This window comes from Podarcis muralis, chromosome 1, assembly GCF_964188315.1.
Source record: "Podarcis muralis chromosome 1, rPodMur119.hap1.1, whole genome shotgun sequence".
NCBI lineage: Eukaryota > Metazoa > Chordata > Lepidosauria > Squamata > Lacertidae > Podarcis > Podarcis muralis.
This window is the reverse complement of record NC_135655.1, coordinates 105,979,871-106,003,986: the sequence shown is the minus strand read 5'-3', so window position 1 is coordinate 106,003,986 and position 24,116 is coordinate 105,979,871. Positions and strand designations below refer to the sequence as shown.

Genomic DNA, 24,116 nt, shown 5'->3' with positions numbered 1-24,116 from the left:
ATTCATTCCCAAAGTATGCTTTCTTTACAGAATAAAACACAAATTTGACAGGTGGGTAGGGGCACATGTCATTATGACACATGCTGGCTAGGTGGGCTGCCCCAACTACCTGTCAGAATCCATGCAAAACATTCTTTGAAGCAGCATCCCCTGTCCTTTAAACATTGCTTGAGTAATGTTAAAAGGAGCGGTTGCTGCTTCAAAGAGCACTTTTGCAAAGAGCTTTAAGACAGCTCCCATGTTCCCATCTGGGCCTTCTCAATACTTGAAAAACCTTTAAAGGGGAAGCTGTTTCGAAGAGTGATTTGCAAAGGGCTTTAATACAGCATCCCTCCTCTGTCTGCGATTCCAAAGGTCTGAGACATCAATAGTAAAACATTTTTAAAAGCAATTTGTGAACAGCTAATACATTCTATGAACAGTGATCTCAGAGACTCAGGAACAGTGTATTTCAGCCATCAAATGCCTGGGTAAATAGAAAGATTTTTAAATTATGCATGAAAGTCAATGAGAGGCAGCTGCACCTCACTAGGGAAGGCATTCCACAAACAGGGAACAGGCACTGAAAAGGCCCTGTCATGAGCTAATACCTACCATGCAGCCCAGAGTGGCCTCACCACCACCAAGGTGTCACCTGCCGATCAAAGGGTGTGAGATAGTTGATACCGGTGAGCGTGCACACAAAATGGCACAAGAGTTGATTTCCCATGCTGCTTGTGTGAGTATGTAAATCTCATAAATATGTGAGAGGTGTCTTTCCCAGCCAAAACAGGTCTGTCTCAGCCATGCAGAGAGAAACCTCCACACACACAAAATCCCACTGAGGTAAAATAGCTCCTATGCTGCTTGATGTCCCTGACATCAAGGGCCTTAGCCAGCCAACATTTTAGTAAGCTTAGTGATTATATTTCAAAATGTATTCCAGCAAGCTGACATTCAGATTTGTCTCATAATAGTTTTTACTTTTTAGCCACACACATTTGCTTTTGCTCTTTTTATCCTTCTAATGCAAAGTTCAACATTCTCTGCAAATTTAATCACAACTTCCAACATTGCTGGTTAGGATTACACAGTGGTGACATATACTTTTTTCCCTTTTCAGAACTGGTTTTACAAGGTTCATATCCAACAAGGAAGTTGAGGAAAAAATGGGATTTATACACCTCCACTCCAGGTATTTTACCCAAAAAATTCTACCATTCAGTTAATATAGGGAACATCTTTGAAAAACAATACTGGGCCTGTATATCAACTCTAAAGGCACTATATTCCAACATCCATGGGTTCCTAATGAGCTCTGTAAGGCTAAGTCTGTGAATTAAAAACAGCAACCAGGAACTCAGGACTGTACCTGTATGAATTCCCCCACCTTCTTCTGACTATATACCTGTCTTCCTTATAAGGGAAACAAGGAAGTAAGATAAAGAATTCCATAACCATGCTGATAGCCCTTAGGCACAGCTTGCAGTTCACCTATCCAGGTGGCACACTGTATTGTTGCCTTGTTTATGTTAATGTAGTGTTCTGGTACCTGAGAATATTTCTTCTAAAACCTGCCTGGACTGAAGTTCTCAATCGTCAAGTTCTCATAAAGTTTCTGCACTGGGCTCATTACGCTGGACATAATTAATTTTGATATGTTTTGTATGTGCAGCCAGATCTGAAAGCGAATGGGGATTGAATTGCTTTGCCTTTTTTTCCTATTCCTGCAAAGAATTAACTATGTACAAGGTAAGGCTCACAGGTGATGTATTAACTTTTGGGAAAATGTCCTATCCTGCTCTTTTAAAAACTTTTTTTAAACGAGTAAACTAGTTCTGTTATGCATGCAGCTGTATCTTTCCACTTGTCTATCGTGTAGCTGTTTTGAACTGAGTTTCGTTCCTGTTACCGAGGCTATGTATGGAATGTAGTCCTAAGGACTGCTTAATTTTACAAATGAATAGTGTAAGAATTTACACTGCATCTGTGATTCTGTTATGTTTTATAGAACCTAAGACATTTTTAATTTACAGCACAAATAAATTTCCAGAAAAGTAGCAGCAGTAGAAAATGTCTGGTGCACAAAGAGCTGATGATCCAGCTGAATCAGGAATGATAGAGATCAAGTACATGAAACACAATGACTGATTCATACAAAAAAAATTTTTTTACAAATCTTTCTTTTTGCCAGTTGTCACCTTGGGAAAAGCTGGATATTCATTTCAGTCAAGACTGTGCTTCAACGTAATTTTGTTTTATAATGACTTCAATTTCACGGCACTTTTTGGTCACCGTTTTGAATATCGAAAGACATTCAGTTCAAAGGGTGGAAAGGGTACACTGGCAGGCTGTGTTTGGTGAGGTTGGAACAATACCCAGAACATTTTGTTATCCGCCGTAATTATGCTGTGTTCTGATCTATTATATTTCCTTGATTTTTATATGCAGGGAATTGTAATCCAGGGAGTGCAGTGAATTGTAAAGAGTGTTTGCTTTCTGGACCGCATTGTGGATGGTGCTTTCAAGAGGTAAAGTGAATTATCTGAAATATTTTAAAGAAACACCAGTACTTGAAGTTGGTATGAAAAGAGTCTGTCCAACTCTCTGCTCTGATTCTAATCCTGCCCTGAGGGAAGAAATTCAGAAGCTGAATCAAAAGATTTATTTCAGAACCTAAGGGCTTGAGCACACCCAGTAAAATATTTGACTTCTTTTTAAGTAGCTGGTCCCCAGCCCTAAACCCTAATCTACCACACAAACTAGGTTGTTTAAATTCCCCTTCATTTCAAAATATAGTCTGATGTGTGGCATAGAGAGCTGCTGCTTGAGAAACACAAATCGAAAGCATTTATTAGATTTCGAGCAAAAAGAGGCCTTGTGTATTAATAGCATAGAAAAGTATTTTCCTAAGGATTGCTCAGTGTATACATTTTCTGAGATTTTGCAGAATTTTTGGCAAAAAAGAAATATGGTGACAGAAACAGAGAGATGGATAAATGACATGAAGCAAAGGCCCGTTGGTAAGAAGATATAACACAAATCTATCTGGAAGGGAAAGGGAACTATGTTTCAGAACCCACCTAAAGAAAAAAATGTGTAGATCTAGTAAGAGCAATCCATGGGCAGAAACAGGATTGACCCGAAACTCTTCATTGACAGACAGGGGGCAAATGCCCCCTTAAGGCAAGGTGCTTAGTACTCATGGCTAGCCAAGTCATTTTGGTGCTTAAAGAAAAAAACCCAAAAAGTCCACTCCACCCTGCTCCTGGCAGTAAATAATGATGATGATGATGATGATGATGATGATGATGCACTTACTTAGAAACTGTCATTCAAGGCCAAAGGTACTAATTTTCTGCAATTCTGAGCATGTACAATTCCGCATAGAACTCGATATGTGGCACAATATTTGCATTCCTCACAAACTCAGCTTTTGCTTCCAAAGAAAAGGAGGAGTGGAATTATTATTATTATTATTATTATTTAATTGAAAGAAAATGGCTGACCTTTCATGACCTTTCCTCACTATGCCTAATGATAGGGCCGTCCAAGGCAGAAAATATGTTTTGAATTTGTTCTTGGAGCGAAAATTTTCACACACTGCAACAACTACATGAAAAAATCTATTGAGTGGCCCCTCTAGACTCTTAATGTACCGTCTGCATGTTTTCAAATGCCTGTCCACAGTTAAGAGAACTTGAACCTCAGTCATGGACCAGCCACAGCTAAGAATTTTACAGTGTAATCCAATATGTATCAGCTCAAAAGTTTATCCCGTTGAGTTCAGTGGAGCTTACCGCTTAGCAAATGGGTATAGGATTATAACCTTAAAGTGCTGTCTACTTTGATGGGGAGATTTGGCCATGTGGTTAACATTCAGGCATCAAAATCAAAAGGAACTGAATGAGCTTAACGTTGACTGAATTGCACTCCTCCTTTTATTTGGAAGCAAAAGCTGAGTTTGTGAGGAATGCAAATATTGTGCCACATATCGAGTTCTATGCGGAATTGTACATGCTCAGAATTGCAGAAAATTAGTACCTTTGGCCTTGAATTGCAGTTTCTAAGTAACTGCATCAGGCATTAATTTCACAACATATACAGTACTTAGAGAAAACAGTCTGGGAACCTATTTCTTGTATTCAGAATTTCCAATGAAGAAATTATGTTCTACTGTGCATCAATGTTCCATTGTCTGGATTTTCGTGGAATATCCCAAACCTTTATATTTTTGTTTGTTCCTGAAAGTGAACTACCAAATATTCGCTTTCAGAATACTCCTTTTGTATGGGATGGCATTCTGAGAAAGAACTAGAAACCTCATTGATTACGCAAAGAGAGGGGAGAAGCAGCCTATCAGTTCTTCAGTTCCTTGGTTTCTTCTATACAGCATTTCAAATTTTTAAAACTGCCAGTGTTTTTAAAAAAAATCTGTACAACTATGTGTAAGCAAATGCTACAGGTGTGTGTGCATAAAATGCATATATTAGCATTTAAGCATACACAAATGCTGAATTTTCATGAAAATGCTTTTTAAAAGCAGATAATTGCAAATTGTTGTGGAGGGGTACAGAACTGAAGTTAAGATTGGGAAAATAAAAACTGAGGGAAACCAGAATTAACAGGTTCATCCATCTCTAATCCAACTAGACCAATGCTTTTCCCCCTCACAAAATGCATGCAAATTGTTAATGGTCTTGGTAGACCATTTAATTATTTTCCCGCCTGTTGTAGTTCACTGTGTTAGATGCTATTTGATTTTTAAGTGTATCTCAATGGCTTCTTTTATTTATTATACTGGAATTTATTGGATTACATTTTGCATTTCATAGAACTTGAATTGTCATGAAATATAAAAAGCAATAAAAATGTTTAAAAAAAAAAAAAGCCTGCTTGCTTTGGAAAAACATTGGAATCAGTCCAGTCAAGTGCCGATTCAGTGATGTTTGTAAAGGAGCCTCCCTGGATTCAACAAAGCTTTCCCAGGCACAACACAAGTGTAGGCAATGGAAGTTTCATTTGAAACATTTGCTTTGTGTTGAATATCAAGCCTGAGGAATAGTTGTGTGAATAGCTGGTGACTTTTAGTTAATCCCCAAAAAGACACTAAACTATTGTTTTTGTTTGCATTTTTTTCCCTAAGCATGTCCTTTGCCTTTCCTTTTCCTTTTCCTTTCTTTCCCCTACCTATTTTTTGTCTACAATCACCAGCACAGACTGTTGGCTAAAAATACTGAGTCTAAGCATCCTTAAAATATGGGCTGACGTGGTAATGCATCTTTCTTTTTTTGAAAAGTCAGCAGATTCAGAGTGTTTTTCTGGAGATGATCATATGCTGTTGTCTCTAAGCATTTCATAGCAGTAGGTGATTTTTATATATACTGATTTGGCTGTGAAAGCTTGGTTGCCAAATTAAAAATAAGCCAACATCCCCTTTGAATATATTAATAAACTAAGTTTGGTTTTCATGGAAATATGAGGAATAGCAGTCTTTCGAGAAATGATGTGGAAGACGGAAGCACTGAAAAGTCTGTATTCATACTGTTCTGGTATATTCTTGGGGAGGACTGCAAAGGCAGATCTTATATTTGTAGATTTAAAATAGCCATGATCTATTATTTATTCAGTTGCCCTACCTGAAATTACATGACTGGAGGGGGTAAATGTGCTTAAGACGGTTTTGGTTTTTTTAATGGTTGGCAAATATATGGCAATCACAGAGGTTGGCAAATATATGGCAATCACAGATTGTCCAATCCAGAACTTTCACGTGATCCATTTGGGCAGTGGAACAAAAATGGCCCACTCAGAAGCTCTCTTTGTAAGTTGCTTGAATAAAGAGGAAAAGTGAATATAGAGGGACTGTGGGCTGCACTTTTGACCCACCCGCTATGGCACATGATTCCCCAGCCCAGCCACCACCATACAAGTGTTAGAATAGCTGTCTGAGGCAGGCAAACCTTCAGGCAGTTGCTCAAGATCCATGGAAACCTTTGTATCAAAGGGGTAAAAGTGCAAAGGCATCCCTGCCATAGATGACCATGCTAACACATGGATGGCACAGGTGAGACTTGGGGGGGGGGGCTTACATCAGGGAACTGGGTCAGATGTGCAGCCCCACAATCCCACTCTACATGCTTTTCATTTTCACATCAGCAACTAGAAGAGTAAAAGCTAATGGAAGTTTAGAGATGGTAGTCTCTAGAACCACCATCACCTCATCTAACATTAACACAGGAATGGCTCTATTTTCACTTAGCACACTCTTTTCTCTCTCTCTCTCTCTCTCTCTCTCTCTCTCTCTTTTTTTTGCTATTATTATTATTTCTGAACTTTGAAACACTTACACAATTTACTTTAAAAATTACAAGGATAAAAATATATTACAAAAAACATATTCCTCCTTCTTTAGAATGATTCCTGAGAATATACCCCAACTCACCCTTCCCAACACGGAAGAGGTTATATCAGAATTGGTTTTTCCCCAGTGACTTTTCTAGAAAAGGCCTGTAAGTGGACTGCTGGGTCACACTTATGCTTGCTATCAGATCCTTCAAAAAATCCTAAACTGATGACATAATTGGACAAACTATTTTTTGAAATGATTGCATGCTTATCATTTCAGATCTATTTCCAGCTCCCTTAAATTATTATATGTCATGCGATATTTCACAAAAAAGGAAACCATAATATATGAAAGTTATTAATTTTGTCAAATTATCTTTTTCTAATTATCATCTTTTTTTCCTCCTAATTTAGCCACAAGCTATTTATCCATTTTGAGATAGAGGGCATATAAGACACTTCCCAATTACCCAAAGTCTCGCTGTTAATAAGAAACAACAAATAGTCAATAATGTTATCCAATTGATTTCATTTGTTTCCCTTAGATCACCCAATAGAATTATTATTGAGTCTAATTGTAACTGGTCCCTTTGACATTTTGCATGTAACAAAGTAGTTGTTAAAAATATTTTTGTGCTAGGATAACCCCATCATACTATGGGTAGCATTTGAAAGGGACTTGCAAGGTGGAAACGGCTTCTCCTGCCAGCTTCAGTTTATTTGCAAAAGACACCATTGTGTGTCAAGCTTTATAAGACAGCAAAGAAATACATTTTTAAATGATTTCAAAACTTCCCCCCTTGGGTAAACAGCAGTTTTTGAATGCAAGTACTGTACAGGAAAGGCATTTGGAATGCTATACTGGCTCATATTTTCATCTATTCCAATATGCCTTCTTTAGTTATGATGCCTCAAAATGCACTCAACACACAATGTTTGTTCAATGACCCATCCTTAGTTTTGACTTGCAGTTTCTGGCAATCAGATTTTTTGCATATCTTGAGAACTAGATGCACATCATCATTTTGGGCAGAGACTTGATGACCACAAATTCTATTCTCTGTAATGTGTATTAAATTATATAGTGCTGAAAATATTGGTGATGGGTGTAATGGAATGTATGACTATGACATTATAAGCAATGACTCTACTGCATTGATTTTTTTCCTGCTTAATGAGTGCGCATCCTTGTTGCTGGAAGGGTAAGGTGCAGGAGAAAGAGACTAATCTATTGAAAAAGTCAATTATAAGTACACTCCTTTTGCACACAACAGTTTCAAAGTAGGTCATAGTTGCACTGTTCTCCTGCATATCCCTACTTACAAATAGGGATTTGTGACATAACTTATATAGAAAATATTATGCTATGCCTTCAGTCATTTGCAGAATTGGCATCATATTGTGTTGCATTACACTTTGTTCTTGCACTCTTTGTTTCTTATAGAATTTTACTGATCCATCTGAAATTCTTAGAAGGTGTGGCACTCCTGAAGAGCTTATTTCAAAAGGATGCCAATTGAATTTCATTGAATTTCCTACTTCTGAAGTGGTAATTCACAAAAACAAGCCTCTTAGTGAAGGGCCGCAGGAAAACAACTCAGATGTTACACAGATTTCTCCTCAAAAGCTAACTATCCTACTGCGGCCAGGTAAGTTGTGTTGTTCATAAATGCTATTTTTTTAAAATCATTTTGTAGCTTTGTACATAGCTTCCATTTGTTCATATTAAATATCAGGATGTGAGATGTGACATATTTAGGTTGCAATCCTAAACTTGCTTACCAGAGTTGCGCTGAACTTAGAGGAATAAAAAAAGGTAAAGGTACCCCTGCCCGTACGGGACAGTCGTGTCCGACTCAAGGGTTGCGTGCTCATCTCGCTCTAGAGGCCGTGAGCCGGCGCTGTCCGAAGACACTTCCAGGTCACGTGGCCAGCGTGACGAAGCTGCTCTGGCGAGCCGGCACCAGCGCAGCACACAGAAACGCCGTTTACCTTCCCGCTATAAAGCGATCCCTATTTATCTACTTGCACTTAAGAGTACTTTTGAACTGCTAGGTGGGCAGGAGCTGGGACCGAACGACGGGAGCTCACCCCGCCGCGGGGATTCGAACCGCCGACCATGCGATCGACAAGTCCTAGGCACTGAGGTTTTACCCACAGCGCCACCCGCATCCCTTTAGAGGAATTTACTTCTGAGGAAATGTATTTAAGCTTCTTAAAAATGGGAGTTATGAAAGAACACTTAGTAAAGATGTGCAAGGTTGATGAGCTTCTGGGAAGTACCGCCCCTGCCCCACCCCCACCCCCGCCAAGCATCTGTGCAGGGGAAGATTTATTTCCTTGTATTTCTTCTATTGCAACATTCACATGGCACAAAAGCAGCGTTTTTTTAAGGACTCGCCCTGTTTTTCTGATTGTAAATTATTTTAACTAATTTTAAAATTGTGCTTTTAAATTGCTGTAATCAGCCCTGGGAACTAACGATGAAGGATAGGTAAGAAATATAAAGAAATAAGAATTTCCACCGAAATCACCTAAAATCATATCTCCCCAACATTTGTAAGAGTGCTACAGATACAGGTCAATTGTTTGTTTGTTTCCTAAAGGCTTGGAAATGATCACAGCACATTTTATAAATAAATTTGGTAATTGTACTCCACAGCAGCAGTGGCAGTTGGTGAAAGCTGTAGCTGAGATCACATAAACCAACCTTCATATGTAACTGCCTCACACTATTCACAGGCTTCAGATGAATCTCCAGGATAATGATCAGTGGGATTCAACTAATGAGTCCCATCAGCAGAAAACACACATAGATTTTGACTTGCTCAGTGGAGCTTTCTTCCCATGAGCCCCCTGAAATTTGCTTGAATTCTTCCCATTGAGAAATTAGCATAACCAACATGCTACTTTTAGTTGGCTTTTGCCTACTCAGACAGTTTTCCTATCTATGCTTTTCACACATGGCTCTTATACTGCTTTGTCAACTTTCTTAAATTACCACAAATATGGAATCAGGGCCAGATCTCAATATTATCTTTTATAATTCATGTAGCACTATCAGTGTGCATGGCACCACACACCATTCCTGCCGAAGCTTCACTTACTGGGGTCGTGTGGCTGTGGCTTCTGACAAGATCGCAAGAGAGCCTAGCAAGATCACACAAAGGCCTCTTGCGAGATCTTGCCGGAACCCAGAAGCCACCACAACCACTTCTCCTCATTTGTCTGGCACTAGGGGGGCATGCCTGTCGAGGTGCCCATAGAGGTGCTCCTTGGATTCTGCCACCTGAGGCGCTCCCCCAGTCTGCCTCATTGACAGACCAGCCCTGCAGCTAACACAAGAGGAGCCAACACATTTTTTATTCTTTGTGAGAGCTACTATGAGGCGGAGGTGACGCGGCCAGGGTTGGCGCAAGTGGGGCATCAATCCCCCGCCCCCAAGCCAGGTCACCGCAAGGGCCTGGATGCCCGGCCGCAACACCACCCACTACAAAAGGTGAGTGGTCCTACTATAAGAGGATAATATTCTGAAATGGGATTTAAAGTTTTACATCGGAAAGAAGAAAAACTGGATGCTAATTCAGTTAAAATCTTGATGTGGCTGTGACAACCGCCTTTCTGACACAGCTTCCCATTTACAAAGTAATCAGAAACTGAAATGTGTGGTGTAAATGTAATGCATATATGATGAATCAACACATCTGCTTGCATTTTTGGAGTCGTCTTAGGGGGGTTGGTAAGAACTCTGCTTGGAAGTGTGGCTATAGAGATTCATTATGAGCTTCTGAATTTCAGAATGTAAAACTCCTCCACTCATCCCAGATAGTGTCTAGAGATAGAAAGGGTACAGAAACTGATGAGTAGGAGGTTCTACATGAGGGCGATGTCAGGAATGCATCCCATCAAATGATTTTTCTAAATTTCCCAAGGCTATTCCTCCATGTTTTATTAAGAAGTTTACATGAATGCTGATAATCAACAATCGGCTTTATACACTTCCAACATAAAATGTTTTTCTTATGACATGGTTGCCACAGCGAACCCAAAGTACATTGACTTCTTCTGTGTTTGTGGCTTGTATAAAGCAGCACCCATGTTGGTTGAGGTGATTTTATCCATGCCCAGGAACATCCTATAAAACAAGCATAATGTGTGAAGCAGGACTTAGGCTGCAATCTCCACTTACCTGGGAGTAGACCCGTTGAATTCTTTGGGCTTATTCTTGTGTAGACACCATTAGAATCACACTGTAAGTATGTCTTTTAGCACATTGTGATGGCTAGTAATACTGCTGGGAACACTTCTTTGTTACAAAGGACCAGAAAAAGAATACTGTGAGGCAACAAGAATAAACAGTTCCAGTCAATATTGCATTTCCCTTTTCACTCTCTAACGACAGCTGTGTTAATTTCTTTTCTGTTTCCCCTGTGGTTTCACAAGGAAATGAAGAAACAATACAAATCAATGTTCGTCAGACTGAGGATTATCCAGTTGACCTCTACTACCTCATGGATCTTTCAGCTTCCATGCATGATGATCTGGAAACCATTAAGGAACTGGGTTCTACCTTGTCAAAAGAAATGTCTAAACTGACAAGTAACTTTCAGCTGGGTTTTGGGTCTTTTGTAGAAAAACCAGTTTCACCATTCATTAACACCGTGCCAGAAGAAATCAAGAATCCTTGCCAGTGAGTAGCAAAAACATCTAGTTCAAATACATTTTGGATCAGATTTCTGTCCTTTTCAGGGGTAGAATTTAGTTTGGGTCTAGGGGGCAGGGTAGCCAGTTACCTTCATTTTCAAGGGGGCTCCAGTCTCTTTAGTTGCTATTTTCTTGGGGTATCAGTATTTCACCTTTTACTTGTGTTACATGAATTGAAAACAATAGAAATGTGGGCAGAGCAATCTCAAAGTGTGGGAGGAAGGAGAACCAAAGGCAGATGAACCATCTTTTCCTATACCCTTAGCTCAGTAAAGCAAAGGCTGCCAAGGTTTCCATGGTGGTGAGCAATGTCTCCACAGGTAAGTCTCTGTCTCTAACCTTGGAGAGACAGTCTCTGAAACATCCTGTAGTTTCTTGGAGGCCTTCCCAAGAACCATTGGATTGGCACCTGAAAAAATTATCTTTCAGATTACTTTTTATTTTTTAATTTTAATCAAACAATTATACATGAATGTGTATTTGTGTGTAGAGAGACAGACAGACACACAGAACAAAAGTAGATGGTGTGAGCCCTTATGTTTGCCAATAGACTTACACTTCAATCCTGGAAGGATAAATACCCACTATCCATTGCACAGTGATTTGAGGACCTTATCACCTTTGTTACATTTGAACATATTTTTATGAATGCCAATTTCATGTGGATACCTATTTGGGCATCTGGAGGACTTTTATCATACTGTTTGTTTAATTTTAGAAGGAAGAACTGGTGGCTATTTTGTTCTCAATGTGAGGTGACAGTGTGCATATTTTTTCAGCCATTTTCTAATCTATCTTTTTATTTGTTAAATATGACACTTAAAAGAATAAAATAAAAATAAAACTAGACAGACAGACAGACAGACAGACAGACAGATTAGGCACCATTTTGCGTTCCTCCCTGTATTCATCACATGCAGCACTGTTTCCATTACCCTGTAGATCAGCTTCTGCCAAAAATCTTGTTATTTGCCTTGCTGTCCGCTGTAGCAAAATTTTATAACTTAGGTATTTATTTAATTGATTATGGTTTGTGTTCAACATACCGCTAAGGTGATTGTTCCATCAGCACAAAAATTTCTGCTAGCCTGATAGAACTATCTTCTCTCTCTTCCCCACCCCCTACACTATTCTGAGTGTTCTCATGATCCTCTAGAACAGATTTGGGAAGGGCATTGGGGCTCATAGGAAGAGCAGAGCTGTGGTGAAGTCCCGTTCCACTCGCAAAAATCAGGACCACAATACCTCAAGGACCACCTCTCCCCCATATAAACTGACTCAGACTCTGTATTCATCATCTGAGGCCCTTCTTGGTGTGTCTCCTCCACATGAGGCACAGAGGGTGGCAACATGAGAACAGGCCTTCTCTGTGGTGGCTCCCTGTTTGTGGAATGCTCTCCCCAGAGAGGTTCGCCTGGTGCCTTTAATGTCTATTTTTAGGTGCCAGATGGAAACATCCTTCTTCAACTAGGCCTTGGGCTAATTAATATTCTAGAGCCTTTTAAATGTGTCTGTGGGAAGGGTGGGTATTGTTTCGCTGTTTTGTTTTTAATTATTTGCTTGTTTTTATCTTGTATTTTATTCTGTGAACCACCCTGAAATCTTATGATGAAGGGAGGTATATAAATCTAATAAATCATCATCATCATCTTTATACTGGCTTCTGCTTGTGCAGTGCCTTAAATGAATATGGCCAAATGCAACTATTATGTTATTCCACCCCATTTATTTTAGTGCAGAGCAAAAGCAATAAAAAAACATAATCTTATATGTATTATTCACAGTCTGAAAGTAACAACAATGAATACTGATCATATTCACTGGATTAATCTCCGTTCCAGACATGGGATAAATAAATGAAGGCCTGCAATTTCTGCAGCCATTTCCATTTTTGTTGGGAATCTGAGTGATTTGATGCAATGTGTTGGTTGCCTCACATCATCTATGTGCTGCCTCCTTCTTCTTGAGTTAAGACTTTTACTCCTTGTCTCTCCAGAAGCAATTCCACTGATACCAACTACATTTTCTGCTTTGAACATAGCCTGAGTAGATATTTTTCACTGCTTTAATAGTTTTGACCCCTTTCTCCCTGCTGTTTGGAATCTGTCCTTACCTGGATTTGGTACAATCTGGTTTGGATGTTAATTCTTGAACATTTTTGAGCATATTTTGCCTCAGTTGGAGGTAGTGATCATTTTTATAGCATTAGTTGTAAATGATGAGAGCTTTTACAAATTATAAGGCTAGGGGGAATGTTTTGGGCTGATGGATAATTGATGTGTTGGTCTGGAACAGATGAATTTAAATCCCACTGCAGTTGTAGAATACTGAGACTCTGTAACAGTCAAGTCTTGTGAAGTCTCTGTAGCACCCTGCTTTATGGGATCATTATAGATTTCACTTCTGATCAAATAAACACCGTAAGAACATTTAAAAGATCCGTTTTTGTCATATAGCTAGGGTGTAGAAGCTGAAAGTATCTTTACAAAGACTATAAGCCTTCTTTAAGCTATTACTGAGTGTATGCTAATCTACAAGCATTTGTGGGTAAATAAAGTTACACAGTAGAACATTGTAAATAGCAAAGTGCCATGCTGTATGTTTCATTAATAAGAATTTTCATGTGATCTGCTGTGTTAATTGTGTGTCTGTGTCTGCAGAAGTGTCCCACATGACTGCTCTCCAACATTTGGATACAAGCACATTCTGTCATTGACAAATGATGCTGAAAGGTTCAACGAAATTGTGAAAGAACAGAAAATCAGTGCTAATATAGATACTCCAGAGGGAGGATTTGATGCAATTATGCAGGCAGCTGTGTGTAAGGTAAGGAAATCTAAATCAAAACTCTTTAGGTAAGTTCTGTTGCTGTGTTCACCATAGTAAACCACTTCCCACAGAGTCCAGGTTTATCTAACATGAGCTGGACTGAAATCTTAACTTCCATATTATAAACGCTGATGAATCCAAGGTGCCAAGAAAGTCCTCTCAGCAGCATCTGGTAGCAGGTGGTACCATCAAGAGGGCCTCTGATGCTGACTGTAAGGCCTGAGATGGTTGGTATTGGGGAGAAGACCTTTAGGGTATTTGGGTCCCAAGCTGTTTAGGATTCCACATGCTAGTACTAGGGATGGAGAAGAAATTTGATTCAGTTTGCATTTAAAGGAGAAACTGCAAATGTTGTATTTTCCGAAGCAATATGTGAACTGAAACACAGCCATCCTTCAAAATTTCCACTTCTCTGAATTTTGCAGTTCTCCACTCAAGTAATGTGTACAAAAATGCCAATACTAGAGCAAAGTGTGTATATAAGTGCATATATTAATGCAGATAGCATTCAAAATGCATTATATTAGGCAAGGTTGATTTGCAAAAATGTGTGTATTGGAAGAAATTCACACTACAATTCCAATGAATTTTCATGAGGACATTAAAACAACAACACCACAGGTTGATGTAGAAAGCTTACTAGGAAAAAAGAAACAAAATTTGCCCATCCCAGCTAGTACTAACACTCTGAAATGGGCCTGATAGCTTGCCAGCAGCCAGCACAGTACATTCAGGACTGGTCATACATGATCCCATTGGGCTGCCCCAAATCACTCATCTGGCAGCTGCATTCTGCACTAGCTGCAGCTTAAGGGCAGCCCCACATAGTGCATTTGCATAGTCCAGATGGACAGTCACTAGAGCATGGATTGTTATGAAGCAAGACAATGATATAGAAGTACTGTACTCATATATTAACAATGTATCTGCTACCATAATCTGTTTACATTTTTGTTGCAGGAAAAAATTGGGTGGAGGAACGACTCATTGCATCTGTTGGTCTTTGTGAGTGATGCCGATTCCCATTTTGGGATGGATAGCAAACTGGCAGGAATTGTAATTCCAAATGACGGAGAATGCCACTTGGATCATAATAATGAGTATTCCATGTCAACTGTTTTGGTAACATGCTTCAAGTTTTACACTTTACTCTTCTAGAAATTAATTGTATGTGCTATGTGCACATTCACAGAAAACAAATGAAAGGACTATTGGAGCCATTCCCAACTGAATTTGAATAACGCTGTTGGAGATACTTAGATCGTAGAATGCCGAGGGGAGGGGCAGGAATCCATCTGAGAACTAAAACATTTATTATTTTATTTTATTTGCCTGCCTAATTATATTGCTATCCCACCTCTCTACTGTTGTGGAATCTAAGGCAGCATGCATGTGATCACCCATCCATACACTGGCCAGACCCAGTCCTACTTCACTTCAGGAAGGTGGTGGTCTCACCTGACTTCAGACTATACCATGGAACCCACATTCCTTTTCAGGAGTGTAGAAAGCAACCACCTCTCTTCACATCAGTGTATCAGCCCTTTTTTAAACACACATAGCCCTGGATTTCTTTGGTAAATGGCTCTGCATTAATCCCAGTAGGGCAGCTCTGTAGCAACTCATATAATAAGATATGCTACTTGAGTTTTGAGTTGTCACCTGTTTTATTACAGACATGGTTTCTGTAGGTTTTTTTTATTAGGACTTCAACACAAAGACATTTTTAACAGGTGAAGTTTTTGTTTTTTAATGCCTGGAGATACGTGTTCGGCAACACATCAGTGGATAAATTAGCATGTGCTGACCTGGTGTTGAAGAGCCATGTGCAGGACTGTAAAATATAACAAATGCAACTTTTCACCAGAGGCATGTATTAAGGATATACATAGGTCCAACTAATCCAGAGATGAGCACACAGAGGCCCCAGTTTCTAGACTCTTCTGTGTTACCATCTTCTTTTGATAAGCCAAGAGACAGCAAAGCCATGTTTTTGATTTAAAGTTTAACTTTTGCTTGATTTATTTTTCTTTATGTTTGTCTTTAGGAATATCCAAGTTTGGGACAATTAATAGACAAGATTGTGCAGAACAACATTTTATTAATTTTTGCAGTGACAAAGGAACAGGTTCCTTTGTATAAGGTAAGAGACATTTTTCTTACTTGATCCTCCTTTTCATGTGTGTTAAGATGGCACATCAGTACAAAAAGCACTGTAAAGCTTCCAACATCCTCTAATTAAGGGTCCTAATCTCTTTTATAGTAGCATAGATTCAGCACACATAGGCACTTAGTCTAATTCGACACTAAAAATATGGAACCAAGACTTATTTAGCAGAAGAACTGCATGCTCTACAAGACACAAAAAATAGAGGTAGCGTTTTTAAGAAGAGGGGAACAAAAATGCCATAGAAAGTATAACAATAGAATAGGGGTTCATACATTATAAAACTTGGTATAATGTTCCCAATGAACAGAGGAAGTCACTTGAGAACTCTGATACAAGGATAAAACTGATGAAGAGATTCTGAAACGTGATGCTTTTTATAACAAGAGTGGTAGCCCACTCAGATAGTGAGGGATGTAGCATTCCAAAGGAAAATGGAATTTTGCAGTCATTGAGAGGTGGTTAGTGTTTCAGGATGAAATAATACTGCAGAGACTGAACGGAAGCCAGGGACTCCTTATCTAAAAACATATCCACTCAATATTTTCCCTTCAGTTCTGAAAGTCCTGTGTTCAATGCTCAGCCCATGCAATGAATGCTTTCTGAACAACACAGCCCAGACTACATTTCTGCTCCATAATAATGTCATGTGCGGCTTAGGTTTTCCCTTGTCTCACAGCACTAATATCCCTGTACCAAAGACATTATAGCTCCTGTTGCAGATTATGTACCATATTTTATTTTATCCCTCCCACAAACACATTTAAAAGACTGTAAAACATTAATCAGCCAAAGGCCTGGTTGAAGAGGAATGTTGTTGCCTGGCACCTAAAAATATATAATGAAGGCACCAGGCAAACCTCCCTGGGGGAGAGCATTCCACAAACGGGGAGCCACTACAGAAAAGGCCCATTCTCATGTTGCCACCCTCTCATGTTGGAGGAGGCACAAGAACATACATTTATATTATTTATATAATGACATTTTAATGTGTGTTTGAGAGGAGAGAGTATGTGTGTGCGTGCCAGTGGTAGGTGTGCACACACTTGTGTACACACAGCCCCCTTCTCAGTTAACCTGTGCAGATCACCTGAAAAGAGGCATTCTGAATGATCTGATGACTGAGGAGGGGAGGGAAGAAGAGCAGGGGCCAGGTCTGTCCCTCAAACCAGGTGCAAGTCTCTCCTGCCTTAGAGGAATAAGGCTGCTGAAACTTGGAGCTTGAATGCTCCTCGCTCCTGTGCAACCTGGAGAAGGAGATTGTAAGTATCTGCTTCTTGACTTAAACTATCAGATGTTGTTTCCAAATCAGAAACTGTAGTTAAACTATGGATTACTGGAGCCTCAAGATCAAACCATGGTTTCTGATCCTGGCTTGTTTCAATAAACCAAAAGCATAATGACAAACTTGTTACTTTAAACCAGGAGACAAATGACTCCAGTTGCCTCACAGTTGCAGGTTATTGAGCCTGAACTTGTGCAGCTGAGAGGCTTCAGGAAGTAGTGCTAAGTGCTGCTCCACCAACAGAGACAGAGTTGCACTGTGGAGAGCCAACACTTTCTTAGCTGGAAGCCCCCAGACACGCAAAGGAAAGCTCCACTAGTGGGGTGGGTGAAAATGGGATGTGTTGTGGGCAGGCATAAAGATGCCGCATCCAAAGCACTGTAATTTCCCCAGCACACCTGCATTAATGGTAGGATTCTTATGTCAGTCCAAGGGCTGGTGTAGAATCATAGAACTGTAGAGTTGGAAGGGACCACAAAGGTCATCTGGGCCACCCTCCTGCAATGTAGGCATCTTTTTGCCCAGTATGGGGCTCAAACCCATGACCCTGAGATTAAGAGGCCTATACTCTACTGACTGAGCTATCCCAGTGGGTAATTAAAGCGGCCCCCAAAACGTCCCCTGCCCACAGTGAAACGGCATAGCAATAGCTTTGGTGGTTGTTCCACCATCAAATCTCACCTGGCACCCCATGCCCACTGCCAGTGCCCCTATGCCCAAGCCTATTCTCTGCCCAGCAGCCCATATATGAATAGTAGGGTTGCCCTGTAAGAAACTGAACTCTGCAATTTGTGTATCATTAGAATTAAGATTTCTTGCTGAACAAGGGACTCATTATTTAGCTAGACACAATCGCAGGTGCAGTTTGACCCTAGATGTCACTCCATATGTGGAGATACACAATGGAAGCCCTCACTGTATCTATGTGAACAGATTTGGACCACCATGTATGAATACAAACAGGAATGCCTACCTCCAAAAGCTCAGTTTCCAGCAAGTGTCAGTCAATTAGTATTGCACACAGACAAGATTTCCATACATATAAAGAAGGGCATCTTTAGAGAGAATGCTGGTGTAAGCTGCAGCCCCCTTCTCATACAAATTTCCCATAGAAATAGACTGGAATACAAGTAAAAGCCCCCAAGATTATATCTAACAGCTTAAATTAACTGGCATCACAAATAGAGGGTTATGTTTTCTGTGGAATGACTGAGAGTGGTGTTATGCTACAGTTAACAGAAATCCTTTTCATTTGTTTGCATTAAAATATATACTATTTAGATAGGTAGATAGATATTATAAAATTAGTATTTTTAAAATATGTATACCAAATCTATAAACATGTTCTCAGAGGGGTTTATAGCTATATAGTAAAAACAAATCAGAAATGCAAATATAAATCCATAAAACCACCAAGAACATCATTTTTAAAATGCACAGCCCAGGAAAAATGACTTTAAAGTAGGAACAGATTTAAACAGACAGTTTTTAAAAAGAAAAAGAATGAAGTATTTTTATAGTGCCAAAATTGCATCAAGGTAGGCACCAGACAAGCCTTCTGGTGCCTAACTTCCACTTATCCAACAAAGCAGGGCTTGAATCTATCGTTAATTCATCCTAGAAGTTCTGTTCTGTCATTTAAATCAAAAGCATTGCATTCCAGGCATGTTACAAACTTGTTCAAATCAGCTCTATTTATTTATACACTTAGATTCAGTTATCCTGTTTCATTGTTCTCCAGTTGTGTATTGGGGTGTGCTAGTTTAAAAATCTACTGGTAATTACAGCTTCCTGAATTCACTGGGCTTGCTCACACTCTAATTATTTACCTGCTCATTGCTTCAGTTGTGTGAGTGGCATGATTCATCCCCCCCCTTTCTTTCTGCTCTATGTAGGTTGGTTATTCAAGTTGTACTGTATCCTCTTACTGTTACTTAGTTGCTTTTAGACATTATGTTCTTTGTTGTGTTTTAGTTGAAAATGTCATTCAGCAACAATGTGTACTCTGTTTTAAAGAGAAATAACAAATACCAGCAGTATATTCTGAGACTGGTAATTATCTGGAGTGACATATACCTATATTGCCCAAGATGTAAAGAGATACAGCCTGATCCTATGTATGCTTATTCAGAAATAATTTCATTTAGAGCTGAGATTGCAGTTTTAGATATGTCCAAGGGGATGCATGTTCCAAAAGACACTTTGTGTTTTAGTCCTTAAACCCTGTCTAATATATCATGCTCTGCTTTTGAAGTTCCCCTCAATTTCAAAAGTGAATTTCCAGATGCAACCAGTGGGGCACCTGTTCAAAGAAACAAATTTACCATCTCCTAGGCAGGTGAAATTAGTTGTGCTTTTCTTTGGATCCTGGACACTAGAGTCACACATAATAGCTGTGTTTGAACATAAGGCCAAGCCATGGCTTCTTTAAAACTTGGTTTGTTCTATTAATCTCAGGTGGTCTCACAGAAAAGCAAATAAGCCATTACAGTCATACCTCAGAAGTCGAACGGAATCTATTCCAGAAGTCCGTTCAACTTTCAAAACATTTGGAAACCAAGGCACGGCTTCCAATTGGCTGCAGGAAGCTCCTGCAGCCAATTGGAAGCCATGGAAGCTGTATCGGACTTTCGGGTTCTAAAGAATGTTCGCAGACTGGAACACTCCCAGGTTTGCGGCATTCGGAGCCAAAATGTTCGACTTGCAAGGCATTCGACTTCCGAGGTACAACTGTATTTGTTTCTCCAAAGCTTGGTTTGTGCTCTTAGTGCTGCTGCCTTATTTATGTCTCTGTAGGTTGGCAAGTGTCCAAGGTGGAGTGGCCAAACCATGGTTAAACAAGTTTATTGAGTTTGGATACAATAGCAAAAGATTGTCTTTAAGAGACATGATTCATATGGTGATTAGTTGCCATAAAGCAAACCACATTTAATCAGCTGGGTTCAGTTTGGACATGCAAACAAGCCACACTTTGGCTAAACAAATCATGGTTTTGTGTTATGGGTGAACCAGGATGTAGCAACACAAAATATTAAAAACAGGCCTATTACAAAATGATTCTTTTTCCACTTGTCCCATTTTCTTAAATAGCTTTGACTATATTCCAATATTATTTCTTCCAGTAATGGATTTCTGTTCAGTGAGATTGCACTGATGGAAATAAAGTGATCCCTAATGAGTTATGTCATGCTGTAGTTTGGCAATGTGCCAGGAAAAGACTGCACTATTTCAGAGTCAGACTTCACAATTTCTCACTTACAATCTATGAACTGTATTTTTTCCCCTAAAATGTAATGCCAATATACTCTAAGAATCATCTTCCAGAGTACCTGGGCACAAGTATTTGTCAAGTGCAACTGCATGCTAGAATGTGAAATATATTTAATCCTGCTGACTTTGCACTGTAAACATAAGGCATGAAATATTTTCGTTGCATTGCTAAAATGTTATGGTAGTCAGCAGGATCATAATGCTGTCAGCAGTACAGAGCACAAGAAAAGTATGAAGAAATCAAATGGTCAGAGTTTATAGATACATTTAGGGCAGCTTTACACATGACACTACACAGATGCTTTCTGCATTTCCTGTCCAGTGGTACCACAGGTTACATACGCTTCAGGTTACATACGCTTCAGGTTACAGACTCCGCTAACCCAGAAATAGTACCTTGGGTTAAGAACTTTGCTTCAGGATGAGAATAGAAATCGTGGTTTGGGAGCGCGGTGGCAGCAGTGGGAGGCCCCATTAACTAAAGTGGTGCTTCAGGTTAAGAACAGTTTCAGGTTAAGAACGGACCTCCGGAACAAATTAAGTACTTAACCCGAGGTACCACTGTATCTGTAATGTGCAGATATACGGTAAATCCTATAATGACCAACATACACTCTGGACTTTAAAAAGAAAACGCTCTTCTCCTTATTTTGTCTCACTTCCTTGTAACGTCAAGCGCTTTCTCCAGCATCAGCACCCAACTAAGGAGAAAAGGATGGTGGCGGTGGGGTGGAGAGAAAATACTGCAGGGTGGTAACCCATGGATGGAGAATCCTACATTATACTTGCCTTTTGCTTTAACCTGTAAATTGATAATCCTATTGAAACACATAAGACAATATCCCACTTATGCTCACACAACACAGCTTCCGCTCCTCCCTATCCAGTTTTCTGCACACACACACACACACACACACACACACACACACACACACACCAATCTGCTCCAGAAGGTTTGGAGCAGATTCTGGGGTTTTACAGGAAGCTGGAGGGAGGAAAGGGGAAGTCAAAAGGGGTTTCAAGAAAAGCATTCAAGAAACATGTTTGTTTTCACCAATTATAGATTACCTTATTATAATTTTTGTGACCATAATTGTGTTTTGCAGAACTATGCTAATCTTATTCCTGGAGCTACTGTTGGAAAACTCCAGATGGATTCTGGAAATGTTCTCCAGTTGATCATTGATGCATATAAGGTATGAATGCATATAATAAATAATAATAAATTTTATTTATATCCCACCCTCCCCAGCCGAGGCTGAATAATAGTAGTAGTAGTAGTAGTAGTAGTAGTAGTAGTTCTGAATGCCTGTGGAAACTTAGTGATTTGGTGCAAATAAAAATTTGGTCACACTCTCTTTTTGGTGTGTGAAACATTTGTTATGCACAGATGTCAAACAAAGAAACCACACAGAGAAAAGTTCCAGAATCAAAAAAGATGTAATAGAAAAATGCAAGAATTATATTATTGATGAACAGTTTGCCTTGCTATAGCTATGTGATTATTATGCCCCCCACTGCCACCCAAGACTTCTTAAGAAGTAGAATGCAGTCAGTAAATTATGGTTTTGACAATATTTGTCAAATATATAAGCTCCTATTTGACTGATGCCCCCAATGCTCTCAAAGCAGTGTACAATAAAGCAATTAAAACACAGTAATAGTGTTTTTAGGGTGTGTGTTTTAATGGTGTAGCTTTCCCTGTGTTTCTGCCCACATTTAGCCAGTGAGAAAGATAAAACTGGAAAAACATATATTGCAAACAATCAGAGGCATTTGCTTAGATTATAGGCACAGTTCACAGCTCCATCTATAAGCATGTGCTTTCGCTTACTATTATTTATTCGGCTGCTTGCAACTTTGAATAATCTTATTTCATTTCATATTCCATACTTTCCTGGGAAATGGAAAGTTCCAGGCAACTTATGAGATCACTTTCCTTTGGAGCAGAAAGTACTTGTGGTGTTTTTTGTAATACCCATTATGTACAGATGTATAACAAAACAAGTAGAGGTGTGCATGGCAACCGATATGCGTGACAGGAATGTAGGAATCCGCCTTATACCAAGTCAAACCATTGTTTCATCTAGCTCAGTATTGTTGACACTTGCTGTCAGTGGCTCTTGAAGGGTTCAGGCAAGAGTCTCTCCTAGCCCTACCCTACCTGCACATGCCAGGAAATGGACCTAATACAAATTATGAGCTTCATAAAGGTAAAGGTAAAGGTACCCCTGCCCGTACGGGCCAGTCTTGACAGACTCTAGGGTTGTGCGCCCATCTCACTCAAGAGGCCGGGGGCCAGCGCTGTCCGGAGACACTTCCAGGTCACGTGGCCAGCGTGACAAAGCTGCATCTGGCGAGCCAGCACAGCACACGGAAACGCCGTTTACCTTCCCGCCAGTAAGCGGTCCCTATTTATCTACTTGCACCCGGGGGTGCTTTCGAACTGCTAGGTTGGCAGGCGCTGGGACCGAGCGACAGGAGCGCACCCCGCCGCGGGGATTCGAACCGCCGACCTTTCGATCGGCAAGCCCTAGGCGCTGAGGCTTTTACCCACAGCGCCACCCGCGTCCCCATGAGCTTCATCCCTTCCCCTAAAATACAGCCTTAAAACTCAATTCCTACCAAGTAATAAACCCATGTACCTCCAAACAAAAAGCCTTTAAAATAAGAAACAAGTATTTTTTTTATCTTTTCTCCATCCCTGACAGAAGAGTGTAACAATTTTTAGAAGCCTAGGCAGGGGTCAGCAAACTGTTTCAGCAGGGGGCCGGTCCACTGTCCCTCAGACCTTGTGTGGGGCCGGACTGTATTTTGAAAAACAACAACAAAAAACGAATTCCTATACCCCACAAATAACCCAGAGATGCATTTTAAATAAAAGCACACATTCTACTCGTGTAACAACACCAGGCAGGCCCCACAAATAACTCAGAGATGCTAGAAAATTTGCAACTGTGGTTAGAAGTGGGTTTGCAAACTGTAGTTTGGTTTAACTATGGTTAGTGAAAATGCTGGTGCTGATGTAATACCAAACATCAGGGATGCCAACCTGAATTAAATGTTGAGGGGCAGGTAAGCCCCACCCACATAACTGATCACATGCACACAGTTTGGGGTGGCCAGAGGGAACTCGGTCCCTAGGAGTTGGCTCCTATGCCAATCATAGTGTTAATGGAAAAGGGAATGGTACCATAAGAAGGAAGGAGGACGATACTGTGTGAACCCATGGGGTGCTTGCTCTTGATTGCCTGACTGTGGTAAACAGATGATGCGGTGCTTCCATCACAACAGGATAATATATTTAATTTCACTTCACTTCCAAATGTAATTCCTACTACAAAAATATTGGCACTTTTCCCCCTGCCTCCATTCTGCCACCCCATGTCACCAGCAGTACTATGTGATTCAGTAATGTATTTGTCCCAAGAAAAATAACTTCACCATTCCGCCTCAGTGCGTTCGTAAGGGGGGGGGGGGAGGAATCATAATTGTCATTTGCCCTCAGAAGGATAATCATGCTGAAGTTTCTTG

The 24,116-nt window shown here is 40.0% G+C and overlaps 1 protein-coding gene across 3 annotated transcripts in view; it reads left to right on the top strand.

Moving 5' to 3' along the window:
* The window catches only part of ITGB6 (integrin subunit beta 6), a 66,749-nt gene that overhangs the window by 27,369 nt on the left and 15,264 nt on the right, over positions 1–24,116 (top strand). For all 3 annotated transcript variants that reach the window (XM_077936610.1, XM_028746861.2, XM_028746855.2), the window contains exons 3-11: positions 1,103–1,174; positions 1,655–1,731; positions 2,431–2,510; positions 7,772–7,976; positions 10,771–11,017; positions 13,692–13,857; positions 14,821–14,982; positions 15,908–16,003; positions 21,689–21,778. In XM_077936610.1, the coding sequence (XP_077792736.1) occupies positions 1,671–1,731; positions 2,431–2,510; positions 7,772–7,976; positions 10,771–11,017; positions 13,692–13,857; positions 14,821–14,982; positions 15,908–16,003; positions 21,689–21,778 (1,107 nt within the window). In that variant the 5' untranslated portion in view covers positions 1,103–1,174; positions 1,655–1,670. The remainder of the gene's footprint in view (positions 1–1,102; positions 1,175–1,654; positions 1,732–2,430; positions 2,511–7,771; positions 7,977–10,770; positions 11,018–13,691; positions 13,858–14,820; positions 14,983–15,907; positions 16,004–21,688; positions 21,779–24,116) is intronic.